This window comes from Zingiber officinale, chromosome 4A, assembly GCF_018446385.1.
Source record: "Zingiber officinale cultivar Zhangliang chromosome 4A, Zo_v1.1, whole genome shotgun sequence".
NCBI lineage: Eukaryota > Viridiplantae > Streptophyta > Magnoliopsida > Zingiberales > Zingiberaceae > Zingiber > Zingiber officinale.
The window spans coordinates 44,231,695-44,245,697 of record NC_055992.1 but is presented as its reverse complement, the minus strand read 5'-3'; the positions used below and the strand labels follow the sequence as shown (position 1 = coordinate 44,245,697).

The window sequence follows — 14,003 nt, the reverse complement described above, 5'->3', positions numbered from 1 at the left end:
TTCTTATGTCTTTTGGCCAATATATTTTTCAGTGTAGATTTTTCCGACTAGTGTAAATTTAAATGGATCCTGATATTTGTCTCCCATAATCAGAAACCACCTTAAATTGATACTCTCTCTCTCTATATATATATATATATTTGTTATGCAAGGACTAGCATAACATGACTATATATGAAACACCTAATAACACCTATTAATAGTCTAGTAAATAATAAAGCACCGTCAAGAGTAATAAGGAAATTAAGTTCTAAGATTAAGTGGATATTAAGGTGAAGGAGAGGTTTAATTCATAATTTAGACAGAGAAAGGGGAGAGCTAAAAGTGTCACAGTTACTATAGAATCGTAAATGAATGTTGGTAACAAACTGTACATGAGAGTTTTTGGTCATCGAATTAGATATTGACCAATTGAGTAGTAGTTTTAATAAGTGTTGGAGGTAAAATACAGAAAATTGTGACTTTGTCAATAGTGAAATTAGTGGCTCCACTAGCAGAGAAAAAAAAAAGTGTGTAAGTGAATTCATATCCATAAATATTAACCAAACACCAAACTCTTATATTTGAGATTCGTCCTGTGTTATAGATACTCGGAGTTTTTATTAAAACTAAGTCTGAAATTGATTCATTGATCACCAAGCCTTTTCTACCATCGGAAAGAGTAGGAGGTTGTTTAAGACTGGTAGGTTTCCATAATAGATACTCTAGTTTTAAAGAGAACATTTTGGGTACTGCCACGTACCTAGTGGGTTGTTGGAATGACAATATTAAAAATTTTATTATAGGCATATGTTATAAACTTGTTTTGGACAAAGTTTACCGTTCATCTTTTATCAATGACCGGATAAAAATCAACATTATCAATTATTATTTCTAGTGTTCAATTAGGGAGGCATTCTGGTAATTAATTCGGACTATTGTTGTAGCGTGAGGTACAAATTTAGAAAACATAAATTCATATCCTCTGACAGGAATAAGTCAAGTCATCCCTGGTATGTTAAGTCATACTTTCCTTGTTAGACCTATTATTAGGTGTTTTACAAGGTCTTTTACAGTTGGTGACGGAACAAAAGATGGGATCTGTGTGGTTTTTTTTTTTTTTTTTTAATTTACTATTTTTAACTCGTAGGTATACCATTTTAAAATTTAAAAGTTAAATTATAATATTAAATAAATTAAATTAAAATAAAAAATTAGGTGTACACGAAATGAGATTCACGATATAATATATGAAATACTAATATCCTGTACATCACACACTATATTTTTAACTCTAAATCTTAAACCCTAAAAAACATATGCACCCTAAATACTAAATCATAAACACTAAACCCTAAACAAAATGTTAAAAAGGATTACACAACCTAAATATTATACCCCAAATCTTAAATCCTAAACTTAAAAAAAATAATTACACAATTAATGCTATATTCTAAATTATAAACCCTAAATCTGATGCTAAAAAAAATACAGATCCTAAATACTATACCTTAAATCCTAAATTTTTTAAAAAAATAAAAATAATTACACATAATTAATACTATATCCTAAATACCAAACCTTAAACCCTAAACTTAAAATTTTTAAAAATAAAAACAAGTACTTTAGCCTTAAAAGATGCATATATGAAAATAAAAATGACAACCGTCAACACCTCTCATAGCATGCGAAATGTTTTTTTTTTAATTTTTTTTTGAACTTTTGATTATGTCGATTATACCAATCAACTTTTGCTGTTAAGATTTAAAGATTAAACTATAGTATTAAGCATTAAAAAAAAAGTCTCAAATCCAAATTTAAGATGAAATGCACATGATATCAAAACTATATATATAAATATATAGTTTAAAAGTAACATTACACTTCCCAACTATCGAGAATCAAATTTCTAACATACGAACTTCAAAATACTCGACACTGCTATTCCATTCACTCCTAACTTCGCCCATTATCTATGCAATCTACTGGAATGCAGTAAATTGTCATATCAGTCTTCACCGGCCGAGATTACTTAGTTTTCTTGCTCTTCTGAATCAAAGAAGAACAAAATCATATAAGCATAGGGGAGTAGCACAAGTAATCCATCAATATATACCCAATCACTTACTCGCGAGCTCATATAAAGCTTTCTGCGTTCGCTTCTCAAGCTTGTCCAGTTTCTTCTGTACATCTCGTCGCAGATCCCAGTTAGGTTTCTTTGGGGCGATATTTAGAAATGGATCCTAAACAGTGAAAAGATTTGATCAACACTCTTGAAATACAAGCAACTTTAGTCTTCTGATGAAATCTAGTTTGCTATCATAGTACCTCGATTTTCTCAGGTGCTAAAGGTGCAGCAGCAATTGGATCTTCAAATTTCGGTAGCACAACTGGAGCTAACTTGCCCTCTTGCAATTGCTTGTCGTGAGGAAGGTAGTTTCTGAACTTCATACTTGGGACCCTATCAAGAATATAATTACAGAAGTAAATCTTTAAACTGGAGATGAGAGAATTCTGATCCTATGAAAACAAGATATCTTGTCACAAAACTAAAATAAATTGTGTAGTAAAACATAAAAATAGAAATACAGCAAACAAACGCCAGCTAATGAAAATGTTAATGATGTTGAAATATAAATCTCGAATATGAATATAAAACTGCAAGGCATGAAACAGTGGAATAGCTTATTCGGATGAAACTAAGGCTTTATCTCATTAAGTGGAATCCATTATATGGGTCCTCCTATGCTTTTGGGCTAGATCCCCTAGTATATCCTCTGCTATATTTAAATAAATGTTATCCTATTTTATCGTTGCTAACCAATTCTTTTGTGATCTTCTTTCTTTATTAATGTCTGCATTTATCATGGTCTCACATTGCCTAACTGAGACATTTATTAATTGCCTAAGTACATGCCCATACAACCTTAAATGTATCTCTCAAAGTTCTCCTTTAATAGGTACAACTCCGACTTTCGCTCTAATATTCATATTTTTTATCCTATTTATCCTTATATATTTGTACATCTACCTTGACACCCCTCATCCATGTGATTCTTATTACCTATAGCATGCATATCAGTAGAGAGAAATGATGTACAAGGCAATACACGAATCTGATGATGTACATTACATTCTTGGCATTTGAGCATAGTGACATCAGAAAGAAGAATCAGCAAGTTTTTTTATGTAGTTTCTTTATCAGCCAAACGTCTCCCTGATATTATTGCTGTAGCTGTAGGCCTTAACCCAGGCTTTAATACAAAAGCTGTAGCTGTAGGCCTTGATACAGAAATGGACTACCCAAGCCTCAGAAGACTAGTGGAAGACAGTCAACAAGTTTATTCCACAACAAGCGCGGCAATAACCTCTCCATATAATCCACCGTAGGAAACAATGATGGGGCCACCAGGATACCCACCAGCAGCCCGAATCGAACAAGGCCCATCTAGGCCTATCACGGAACAAAGACCAACCACCAACATAAGGTTTAAGCGAGAACACAATGATGAAATGTGGACCCTTCCTTCAGCACAACAGCAGGGAGGAGCTATTTTTGTTATTCCAGAAAATTTGGGGTTGTTCCATGATGTATTCTCTAGATGGGAATCTATCACCAAGAACCGTGTTGCAATTCAAGGTTTTACCGACCCAAAAGACAAAGCAGAGTATATGAAAAATCTACTTGGTAAAATAGAAAAGCTGGCATGGATCCAATGGAGGATGACATACCCAAATGAGTATGATGCCTTAATTAATATTGCGGACGGACGAGAAGGAACACAGAACATTCTGTCACAAATGAGGGGGGTATTTTCCTCCGAAGACCCTACCCAAGGATCAATTGCTATTCAGGATGCTACGTACAGAGACTTAGAAAAACTCTCCTACGACAATGTTAAGAACATTGTCAAATATATGAACGATTACATGAGGTTAGCATCAAAAACTGGAAGGCTATATACCGGAGTAGAACTCTTAGAAAAATTTTGGTTTAAAGTGCCGAATAATTTAGGCAGCAGAATTAAAGCATCTTTTGATGAAAAATACTCAGGTCTCACCGTTGGAGTATTCCCAAGAATATTATTTGCTTACAAATTTCTTGAATAGGAATGCAAAGAAGCAACCTTCAAAAGATCTTTGAAGAATTTATCATTCTGTAGTCAAATACCCATTCCAGGGTACTATCGAGGGCAGGAACAGCGAAAATACGGGGTTCGAAGAAGCCGAACATACAAAGGTAAACCCTATGATTCACATGCTAGAATAGAAAAGAGAAAACACTTGCTTAGAGACAAGAAATGCAAATGCTACCTCTGCAGGCAAAAAGGTCATTTTGCCAGAGAATGCCCTAATGACAAATGAAACATAAAGAGGGTAGCCGTATTTGAACAGCTAGAAATTCCGGATGACTGTAACATTATGTCTGTCCAAGAAGGAGAAGCTTAAAGTGACGCTATATTTAGTATCTCAGAAGGAGAAGATGACCTTGGGGAATTACACAGGTCAATCCAAACCTTAAACTGTACTGAATCTATGTTTATGTTAGGACAGGCGGATGGAGGGTACAGACCACAGGCAAAGGTAACAGAAGAACAACTAAATTGCCTGCATAACTGGCACTCAAATGAGCCAATCTACCCCCCACAACCGACTAACTGTACCTGCTGCATGAGAGCCACGGTAAAAAGGGCAAGGCTTCACTGCCCTGAGTGCCTTATCACTGTATGTAACCTATGTGGCCCTTATTATTTCAACAAAGAGGTTCCAGTAGCACCGGCTGCACCAACACCTTTCTTCCCTCAAAACCTCATACAAGAGCAGTACTATATTACATAGTGTCAGGGAGAAATAGGGCGGCTACAAAAGGAAGCAAATACTATAAAACACTATATGAGGAGCTATTGCTAGAGAAACACATAAAGGAAGACTTGGCATCCATGGAAAAGGGAAAAGCGCCATTAGAAATTGAAGATGATACCAATGACGAGGTTGTCAGTATATTATATGAAGAAACCACCAGCAAAATAACAGCTGCTCAATAAGTCAGGGACCAAGGTTAGTAAAGAACATGTTTTACAACCTAACTATTGAAATAGAAATTTCTGGTATTCCCAGGTTCTCACTCAAAGCTATTCTTGACACGGAAGCAACCACGTGCTGTGTTGACCAAAATTTGGTCCCTAAAGAAGCATTAGAAGAAAACACATTCATTGTACAATTCAGCGGTATAAATTCCCAACAAACTGCCGGACAAAAGCTAAGACAAGGAAGAATGTATATTGGGGAAAACATATTGAGAATTCCCTACACATATAGTTTCCCTATGATCTTGGGCGACAACATACAAATGATTATAGGCTGCAACTTATAGCGATGCATGGTGGAGTACGCATCGAGGATAACATTGTAACTTTCTATAAAAATCTTACTATAATTAATACTTTGCCCTCAATAACATCTGCAACAGCCATCGAAGAACTAGAACTTGAAGAAGAAGAATATATCCATATACGGGAAATGGTTCATTATTCGGAAAAATCCTCGCAAGAATTCAAGGAAGATTTCCACTCTATATTAGAAGATCTTAAAGAACAAGGTTTTATCGGGGAAAATCTTCTCTTACACTGGTCCAAGAACCAAGTAGTATGTCATTTGGATATCAAAAATCCAGACTTTATTATTGAGGATCTGCCACTTAAGCATTTAACCCCACAGCAGGAGGCTTTTTCCAAACATGTCAAGGCATTATTAAATATTGAGGTAATTCGTCCAAGCAAGAGCCGTCACAGAACTACCGCTATTATAATTAATTCCGGCATAATTATAGATCCAAAAACAAACAGAGAAATCAAAGGCAAGGAGCGCATGGTTTTCAATTACGAGCGCCTTAATGATCTCACTCATAAATATCAATACAGCCTGCCCGGAATTAATACCATCTTAAAGAAGGTCAGCAATAGCAGAATATATTCTAAATTCAACCTCAAAAGCGGATTTCATCAAGTAGTCATGCACCCAGAATCCATTGAATGGACTGCTTTTTGGGTCCCAGGCAGCCTATATGAATGGCTTGTAATGACATTCGGTTTGAAAAATGCTCCTGCCATTTTCCAAAGAAAAATGGACAACTGTTTGAAGACTTCATTGCGATATATATTGATGACATCCTGGTTTTCTTTCAAAATTCAAAGGAACATTCACAGCACTTAAAAATTATGCTAAATATATGCCAAAGAAATGGACTAATCCTAAGTCCAACAAAGATGAAGGTAGCAGTAACAAAAATAGAATTCCTTAGGGCTATTCTCGGAGAACGACGAATAAAGCTACAACCCCATATCATTTCAAAGATTGCTGATTTCCAGAAAAAAGAGTTACAATCTACCAAAGGAATGCAGTCTTGGTTAGGGTTATTAAATTATGCAAAGAACTACATTCCTAACCTGGGCAAAATGCTAAGTCCGCTATATGCAAAAATAAGCCAAAAGGGGAATAAACGGATGAATGACCAAGACTGGGCCTTAGTCAAAAGCAATAAAGGGAGTGTCAAGAACCTACCAGATCTTGAAGTACCCCCAGAAGAATGCTTTATTCTTCTAGAAGTAGACGGCTGCATGGAGGGTTGGGTGGAATATGCAAATAGAACTACAAAAACATGACCCAAGAAGCTCAGAAAAGATATACGCCTATGCTAGTGGCAAATATAATCCCCCGAAATCCACAATAGGCGCAGAGAGTTATGCTGTCATGAATTCCCTTGAAGCCCTCAAAATCTACTTCCTAGATAAAAAAGAGTTAATCATTCAAACAGACTGCCAAGCAATCATTAGTTTCTTTAGAAAATCCACAACAAATTAACCCTCTCGAGTCAGGGGCTAGCCTTCAGAGACTACATCACTGGAACGGGCATAAACATTAATTTTGAACATATTGAAGGAAAGGATAATCAGCTTGTCGATGCCCTTTCAAGATTAATTAATTCTCTTATTCTTGCAGAATGGTCGAAACAGGCGGAGACACTAGACAAGCTAGGCCTAGTAGCCGTGGCATTACAAGAAGTAGAGAGGAAGCCCAACAAGGAGGCTCGGAAACAAATGATCCATATATTATTAACATTGACCGGCTCGATGAACGATACAAAAGCCTCTTGCTCTACCTATGACAACGAATACGACAACGAATACGACTCGCTGAACATGACGACATCATGGAGCAACTTATACAACTCCAAAGGAAAGCCTCAGAGCAAACCGTCTTGGCCATACAACAATTCAGAAATCTCCACACTACAAAACTACAAGAATGCAAAAGTAGGAGCACCAGGGATAGTTACTGGAGAGACTGGTACCCTACTACAAAACAAATTGATGAACAGCTGGAAGCAGCCGAGAACCTAACAAAAGACTCAATCCAAAGAATGGCAAACTTCTTGCATTAAGAGACAGGCGAAAGTGGTGGCCCCATCACCAGTCCAATAAAGCAATAAAGCATGTACTGTAAGATAGATTCATGACCTATAAAAAGGCTTGTAGTACTATGTTAATGGACAAGTGTGCAAACACGAATTAAAGAAAAATATTCGTGATCTAAAAAGAGGATTCGTTCTTATCAGAAAGGAAAGTGATGAATGATGATGGGGCCCAATGAGCACCCAATTCATCGTTTCCCTACCTATAAGTAACCCTTCCTCTCCTCCCCTTGCAGATCATCAGGCATAACCCGAGCTCTACTGGGGTCTTGTGGTCTTGTGTAATCTATCGAATTAATAGAATCTGTGAGTTCTCTTGTCATCTCTCTCCTTATTTCTATTAATTTCTTTACATACTTCTATGTCTCCAAGCCACGCCTCCGAAAATGGAACTTGAGCAGCCACTATTGGCGCAGAAATGAAATGCATGTCCTGATATTAGATGTTATCGAAAAAGAATATACTGATGGTAATCTAATTTATACTTCATAGCGATTTTCTTTTCAGTACTAACATAGGTGGTTTCATAACTAATGACCTAGAAATGGTCGTTCAATCCAACTAAAAGGCAACTCAACTGCCTAAATGAATAAAAAAACTTCAACTTACATGTTCAAAAATACTCGAATTACGTTCACAGCCTGAAGAAGAGTATGAGGTTTAAAATCTTCATTGCAAATGTTTTTAATTCAGACGTTGATGCACCATAAGAAGACCACCAATCAGCTTGAAATACAAAAACATATAAATTATACGATTAACTTTATTACCATCCAATATTGATATTGAACAATATATTATTTATAAATTTACCTAGTGATTTTAAAGTTCTTTGTCGGATAGCCATTGGCAAACCAAAAAGTCTAGTATTTTTTCCAATTGATTTGTGAGCCTATCTTGTAAATCCTCACCTCTCACCAGTCTAGATATGAACTTGTATAAACCTTCCATCACTTCTGTATCATTTTCTATGTGGGTTTGAGTAAAAACACTCTGGATTCAAGAAATATCCGACTACGTGCAAAGGTTGATGGAGTTGAACGTTCCATTTTTTGTCAATAAATTCAAAAATGCTCTGATATTTCTCTTCATTATTGTTAAATGATGCAGTGATAGCTTCTTTGGTCCTATCCATTGACTCATAAATATAACCCATAGGAGACCTTTTTTCACCGTCTACCAGCGGTAATACTTTCTGTAATACTTTCACCAATGGGCCACCAACTTTTAATGAAAAAATCATATTTTTCCAAAAAGAATGCATCAATATCATGTCTGCTACACGTTTTCCTATAGCCTCTTTAGAAAATCGACTATTTGCCCACTTTTCAGATGTAAACATTTTTCTCATATTTGCTTGTTGTATATGAAACCGCTTTAAAGTAAAAAAAAAACAGTTGCGAAACGTGTCTTAGTGGTTCTTACCATGTCTCTCTGTCCAGTAAACTCTCTCATCATGCTCAATACTTGTGGTATGTTGTAAATATAATCATTCACCATCAACGTCCGTTCATTCAACCTCTTTCTATTGCCCCCAACTAAACGTAGCTTGTGTCGATAAATGCCACCATTTGTTATTTTACCAGAAAAATGCAACTAACAATATTTAGATTTTTAGGATCTGAAAATATTGCATAATTCCAAGCAATATCGTTTCAAGTTGATGGAATTGTTGGCATGGTTAAGAATCAAGACCACTGAAATCAATCAATAAAAAAATATAAAACATGAAAAAAAAAATTAATTATAGGATATAAATCTGATTTATATGAATTAATAAAATTTATTAGAATTTTTTATTTTAAATAAATATTTATAAATTTAACTATGATTTACTAATTTATATGAATTAATAAAAATTATTAGATTTTTATTTTAAATATATTTTTTATATATTTAAATTTTAAATCTGATTTACTGATTTATTTGAATTAATAAAAATTTTAATTTTTTTAAATTTTAAATATATTTTTTATATATTTAAATCTGATTTATTTAAATTAATCAGATTTTTTTATATTTAAAATATATTTTTTATAAATTTTAAATCTGATTTATAGTGATTAATAAAATTTATTAGGTTTTCTTAATTTTAAATATATTTTATAGAAATTTTAAATCTAACTTATGTTAATTAATAAGATTTATTAATTTTTTTATTTTAAATATATTTTTATATACTTTATTAGAATAATTTAAATAGGCTTTATAAAAATCTATTTGAAATACCCCATTTAATCCCTCATTTAAGTTAGGAGTTGTTTGATTTAATAAATCTAAAAAAAAAAAGAAAAGTAGTGTCACGATCGCGATTGCGACCATGACGCCGGAGGCGTTGGACACTTCCGGCGCCGCCAGAGGCATCGCAGGATGCCTCCGGTGCTGCCAGAAGCTTGCCATGGCGCGTCCCGAGGTGCCGGAAGCGTCGTTGGACGCCTCCGGCGGCATTAGAAGCGTCCTGCAACAGCGCGACGCATCCAGAGCCACAGGATTCACCGAGATGCTTTGAAAATTCATAGGAAGAATCAAAGCAAAAAAGACGACGAAGCTTACCTTCAAGGCGATCGCGGCGACGTGAGGTAGACGAAGAGGCAACGTTTGAAGCAGATAAAGATTAAAAAGGTTTAGGGCTTTAAACTTATTTTAAAAAAACAAACAAAATAGGAAATTTTTGTGCTTCGCGCGAAAGCGAACGTTTCGCTTTTACACAAAGTGCACGCTTCCTATACTTGTCGCGCTGCCGAGTTCACCGAAGCGTGAAGCTTGCGCCTCGCACTTAATCGAGCGAAGCGAGCGCTTTTGACAAGTATGGTCTCTTCCAATCAACATGATTACAATGATTTCTCCTCTCTCAAAGATGATTAAAAATAAAGCTAGAGATTAATAAGATCTTGAGTCTAAGTCTTCAAGTTTGATTCAAGCCCTTGGAAACTTTTAAGCACTTGTTCACAAGAGAATAGAGATTAATTTTTCTACAATTTGTCAAGATTAAAGCTCCACAAGAGCTTTATATAACAAGCTTTCCAATGACTCCATTTCATTCGCCTCTAATCGACTAGAGGGAGAAAGTCCACCAATTGAAATTCAATGACTATATTGTCATTCAATTGGAATTCACCTCCAGTCAACTATTCGATGCTTTAGTCAACTGGAATCATATTCATTGATTGTTGCTCAAACAGAATCATTTTCTTTACCAAACCCTCACGATTAGTCAATTCAATAGTAGATTGACATGCTCTAATTGATTGAAATCAATTGGATCCTCGATAGTCCCTCCTTCACTTGGCTTACATCTATCATAGTTTACAAAAAGTCCTAGGACCGAACTAAGTCGGCAAGCCATGACTTAGGACAAATTACTCTCCATCAAATTGCAATTAAATGTAATCTACCGTTACTAGCTAAACACATTGTCTAAAATGATGTTCCCCAAAGATAAAAGCTCTAAGACTACAATTACTCTAATAATCTTTAATAGCTTTCATGCCTCAATATCCAATGCTTCATGCCCTAGAGTCCACTTTATAGCCTAGAGTTCACCTCATTCCAGGCCTTTGATTCATCAAATGCACCAAGCTCCCTAAGTTCACTCCTCTATCCAATATTCCATGCCTATGAGTTCACCTTGTTTTGGATTGTCAATCTCAATTATAACCACTAAATGCTCCATGCCTAGAGTTCACCACATGTCATATCTTTGATCCATCAAATACACACGCTCCTTGATCTTGTTCTATGTCATCTAATCCTCCATGTTTAAAACTCCACCTTGTTCTGGGTCATCAAGTCATTGAGTAAACACCAACTTGACCATGTTGTTAACCAGCTTTGCAAAATCCATATGCATTATTCCAAGTCCCTGTACACTTGATGCAATGTGTTGTAACACGGACAAAACCTAACTTAAATTCTTACTAACACTTTAAAATACCCTAGTCGAATCTGATCACATATAAGCATTGTTTCCCCAACACATACATTATGTTACATTAATCTCACCTGTTTCCTTAGCTGACATCCATTTGTTTTTGCCTCTCGGTTTGCCGAGGCAAATACAAAGGGTGTTGAATTGAGAAGACAGGTGTCAATTCTAAGGCATATCCATCCATCATAGGATTTCTCACACTGATCTTTTGAGGCCTCATTTTTTCTCATTTCTTTTCACATTGATTTTCTTTTGGTATAATGTTAGTTTGTCTTTAAATGCTTTCAATAAAAACATTTATCAATAACGTGTGTTTGTTTATCTTATCTTTCTCCATGCTTTATGGTAGCATATAGTTACAGATTGTGTCATGTGCATGTGTTTTATGATAAAATTGTCATGGTGGTAACTGAACTGATCTTATTAAATAGCATAGTTATTTAAGGCGTGAGGTGCCCAAAAGTGTATCGGTGTTGTGTGGCCTGAGGCGCTAGGCGCAAGGTGAGACGCAAGCCTTACCGAAGTAAGACGTTTTAGGTATAAATTTTTACAATTCAAACATATATAAAAAATTTCTGCTAAAATATTTCACTAATAAAATTCAAATATTTCATAAACTATTAAACAATAATGTAAAAATAAAATTCACTAACAAACAAATATTAAAATAGTTTATCTTCATATCAAAATCAAACTTCAAATTAAAGAAAAAACAAATTTCAAATCATCAAAACCTTCATCATCTTTTGCAACCATATCATTATCATCAAGGTAAAACCTCAATACGGAGAGGAAAATTGTACATTCAGCGCACCTTACCTCTCAAAAGGCGAGTGCTTCATTCAAGTATTGCACCTGGGTCACTGCCCAGGCGCAAATGGCACGCCTGATTGCACCTTGCGCCTAGGAGCAGCTAGGCGCGCATTTTTCACAACTATGTTCAATAGGATGATAAACTATTTGTGCTCTGACAATTTATCATTTCCTAAACGAATAAGCAAATCCTTAATATATATTGCACCACTAAAGGGGTCAAAAAGTGTTTATCATGCTCCCTACTAACAGAATGCCCTGTTTGAACAAATGAAGACTAACGAGACCTAATGATTTGCTCCAGACATTTCTTGTTCTATGTTGTAGGGTTGTGATCCCTAAGTAACTTATTCTTATAGCAGAATAATACTAATAACAAAGTCATGAATGGCGAGTAGGACTTACTCGTCCTCTTCAGTCTCCTCAGCATCTTCTAGATTTCTATCATGCTTTTTTGTGTCATCATCTGGTGTTTCTAGAAGCACTTTGGCCATTTTAAGAGTTTTTAGCCGTTCACGGCGTTCAGCAGCAGCTTTTTCAATAGCATTTTCCTCTGTATCCATATCACGTCCTGGTTCATGGTTATAAGATAAATTAGTATGTTGAATCCACATCCCATAATAAAATCTTCTAGTATGGCACAAGAAGCGAGTAATAGAAACATTGAATTGCTGTTGAAAATTGTCTGTGTCAGTTATGGCACATGGCTTCAATTCTACATGAAACACAATATATTCTGTGAATACCAAAGAATAACAAGCCAGATGAAGGAAATAGGATCATATTGCAACAAAATAGTGTTACATTAAGAAATATTGAACACAAATTTGCCAGTGAGGATCCTTCTACATGAGACTTCCAAGTAATTTCCCAAAAGAAGGCATTTTTTTTCATCTGCTCAAACCAACTACCAATTTCGCATGGAAAACCCCAAATCTTCGCATAGAGAAAATTGAATTGCCATGCATTTTCAAAATCGGCCCACGGTCCACCCAATAAGGGGAAAACACAAATTATCCAACATAGATCGCTAAAAATGGAGGGGGAAACACAGATAACGAACTACAATCTAAATCCTATCAAGTGAGAAAGGAAGAGATTTCTAGCGTCTGCTTTGCCATATCTTAGTTCGAAATAAGGAGGAAAAATCCTTAAAACTGTGCTATCAATTTCGTTCACAAAATCGAATGGCGTGTCAGAGAGGAGCACAATTGTGAAGCGAAGGCGCAGGACCGGAGGAGGGAGAATGGAGAGAACAAGAGGCCGTGAAGAAGGAGCTACGAACCTGAGTGCCGAGAGGGCGGCAGCAGTGACGTCGGCAGAGGCGGATGGAGACTAGGGTAACAAGATACGGGACCACGAGATATATCGATTGTCAGGTGGCAACCGGTAACGAGGCCTGTCGAGAAGGGAAAACCAACTTAGCGGAATTGTTTTGATATATGAAATATTTTTTATTTTCAATTTTTTTTTTAATGGAAAAATAAAAACAAAAACCTATATTTGTCATCTCCTGTAAAATTAATTATTAAAATCATTTACGGTTCCGGCTTTATCTATCTTAAAAAAAATTTGATAATTTTATTTAATCTTATAAATTATTGATACATTTAATTCAAATTATCATATATATATATATATATATATATATATATATATATATATATATATATATAACCTTGATTATTATATTATCCTTAATTATAAAATTAATCATATATATTATTATTATTATTTAAATTCTACGGTTTTTTTATTTTTTTCACGTTTTTCTTTATTGCTATGGGTATTTTTTAAAATTTTTTTATGGTG

The 14,003-nt window shown here is 35.1% G+C and overlaps 1 protein-coding gene across 1 annotated transcript; it reads right to left on the bottom strand.

Annotated features, from left to right (window-relative positions):
* Positions 1 to 1,813: 1,813 nt before the first annotated feature.
* On the bottom strand, positions 1,814 to 13,598 carry LOC121969878 (coiled-coil domain-containing protein 12-like). The gene is made up of 5 exons (XM_042520171.1): positions 13,477 to 13,598; positions 12,597 to 12,762; positions 2,308 to 2,440; positions 2,108 to 2,222; positions 1,814 to 2,028 (listed from the first exon to the last, which is right to left on the bottom strand). The coding sequence occupies exons 2-5, from the start codon at positions 12,752 to 12,754 to the stop codon at positions 2,012 to 2,014; spliced, it is 423 nt and encodes a 140-aa protein (XP_042376105.1). The 5' UTR covers positions 12,755 to 12,762; positions 13,477 to 13,598; the 3' UTR covers positions 1,814 to 2,011.
* Between the last annotated feature and the right edge of the window lie 405 nt (positions 13,599 to 14,003).

Bases quoted from the DNA above. Each gene is read 5' to 3' on its own strand.
- LOC121969878 (XM_042520171.1), bottom strand. From the start codon at position 12,754: ATGGATACAGAGGAAAATGCTATTGAAAAAGCTGCTGCTGAACGCCGT. The intron at 2,441-12,596 runs GTAAGTCCTACT...TATTCTTGATAG, and splicing joins GAGGAGACTGAAGAGGACGA to GGTCCCAAGTATGAAGTTCA. The intron at 2,223-2,307 runs GTACTATGATAG...TTCACTGTTTAG, and splicing joins TAGCACCTGAGAAAATCGAG to GATCCATTTCTAAATATCGC.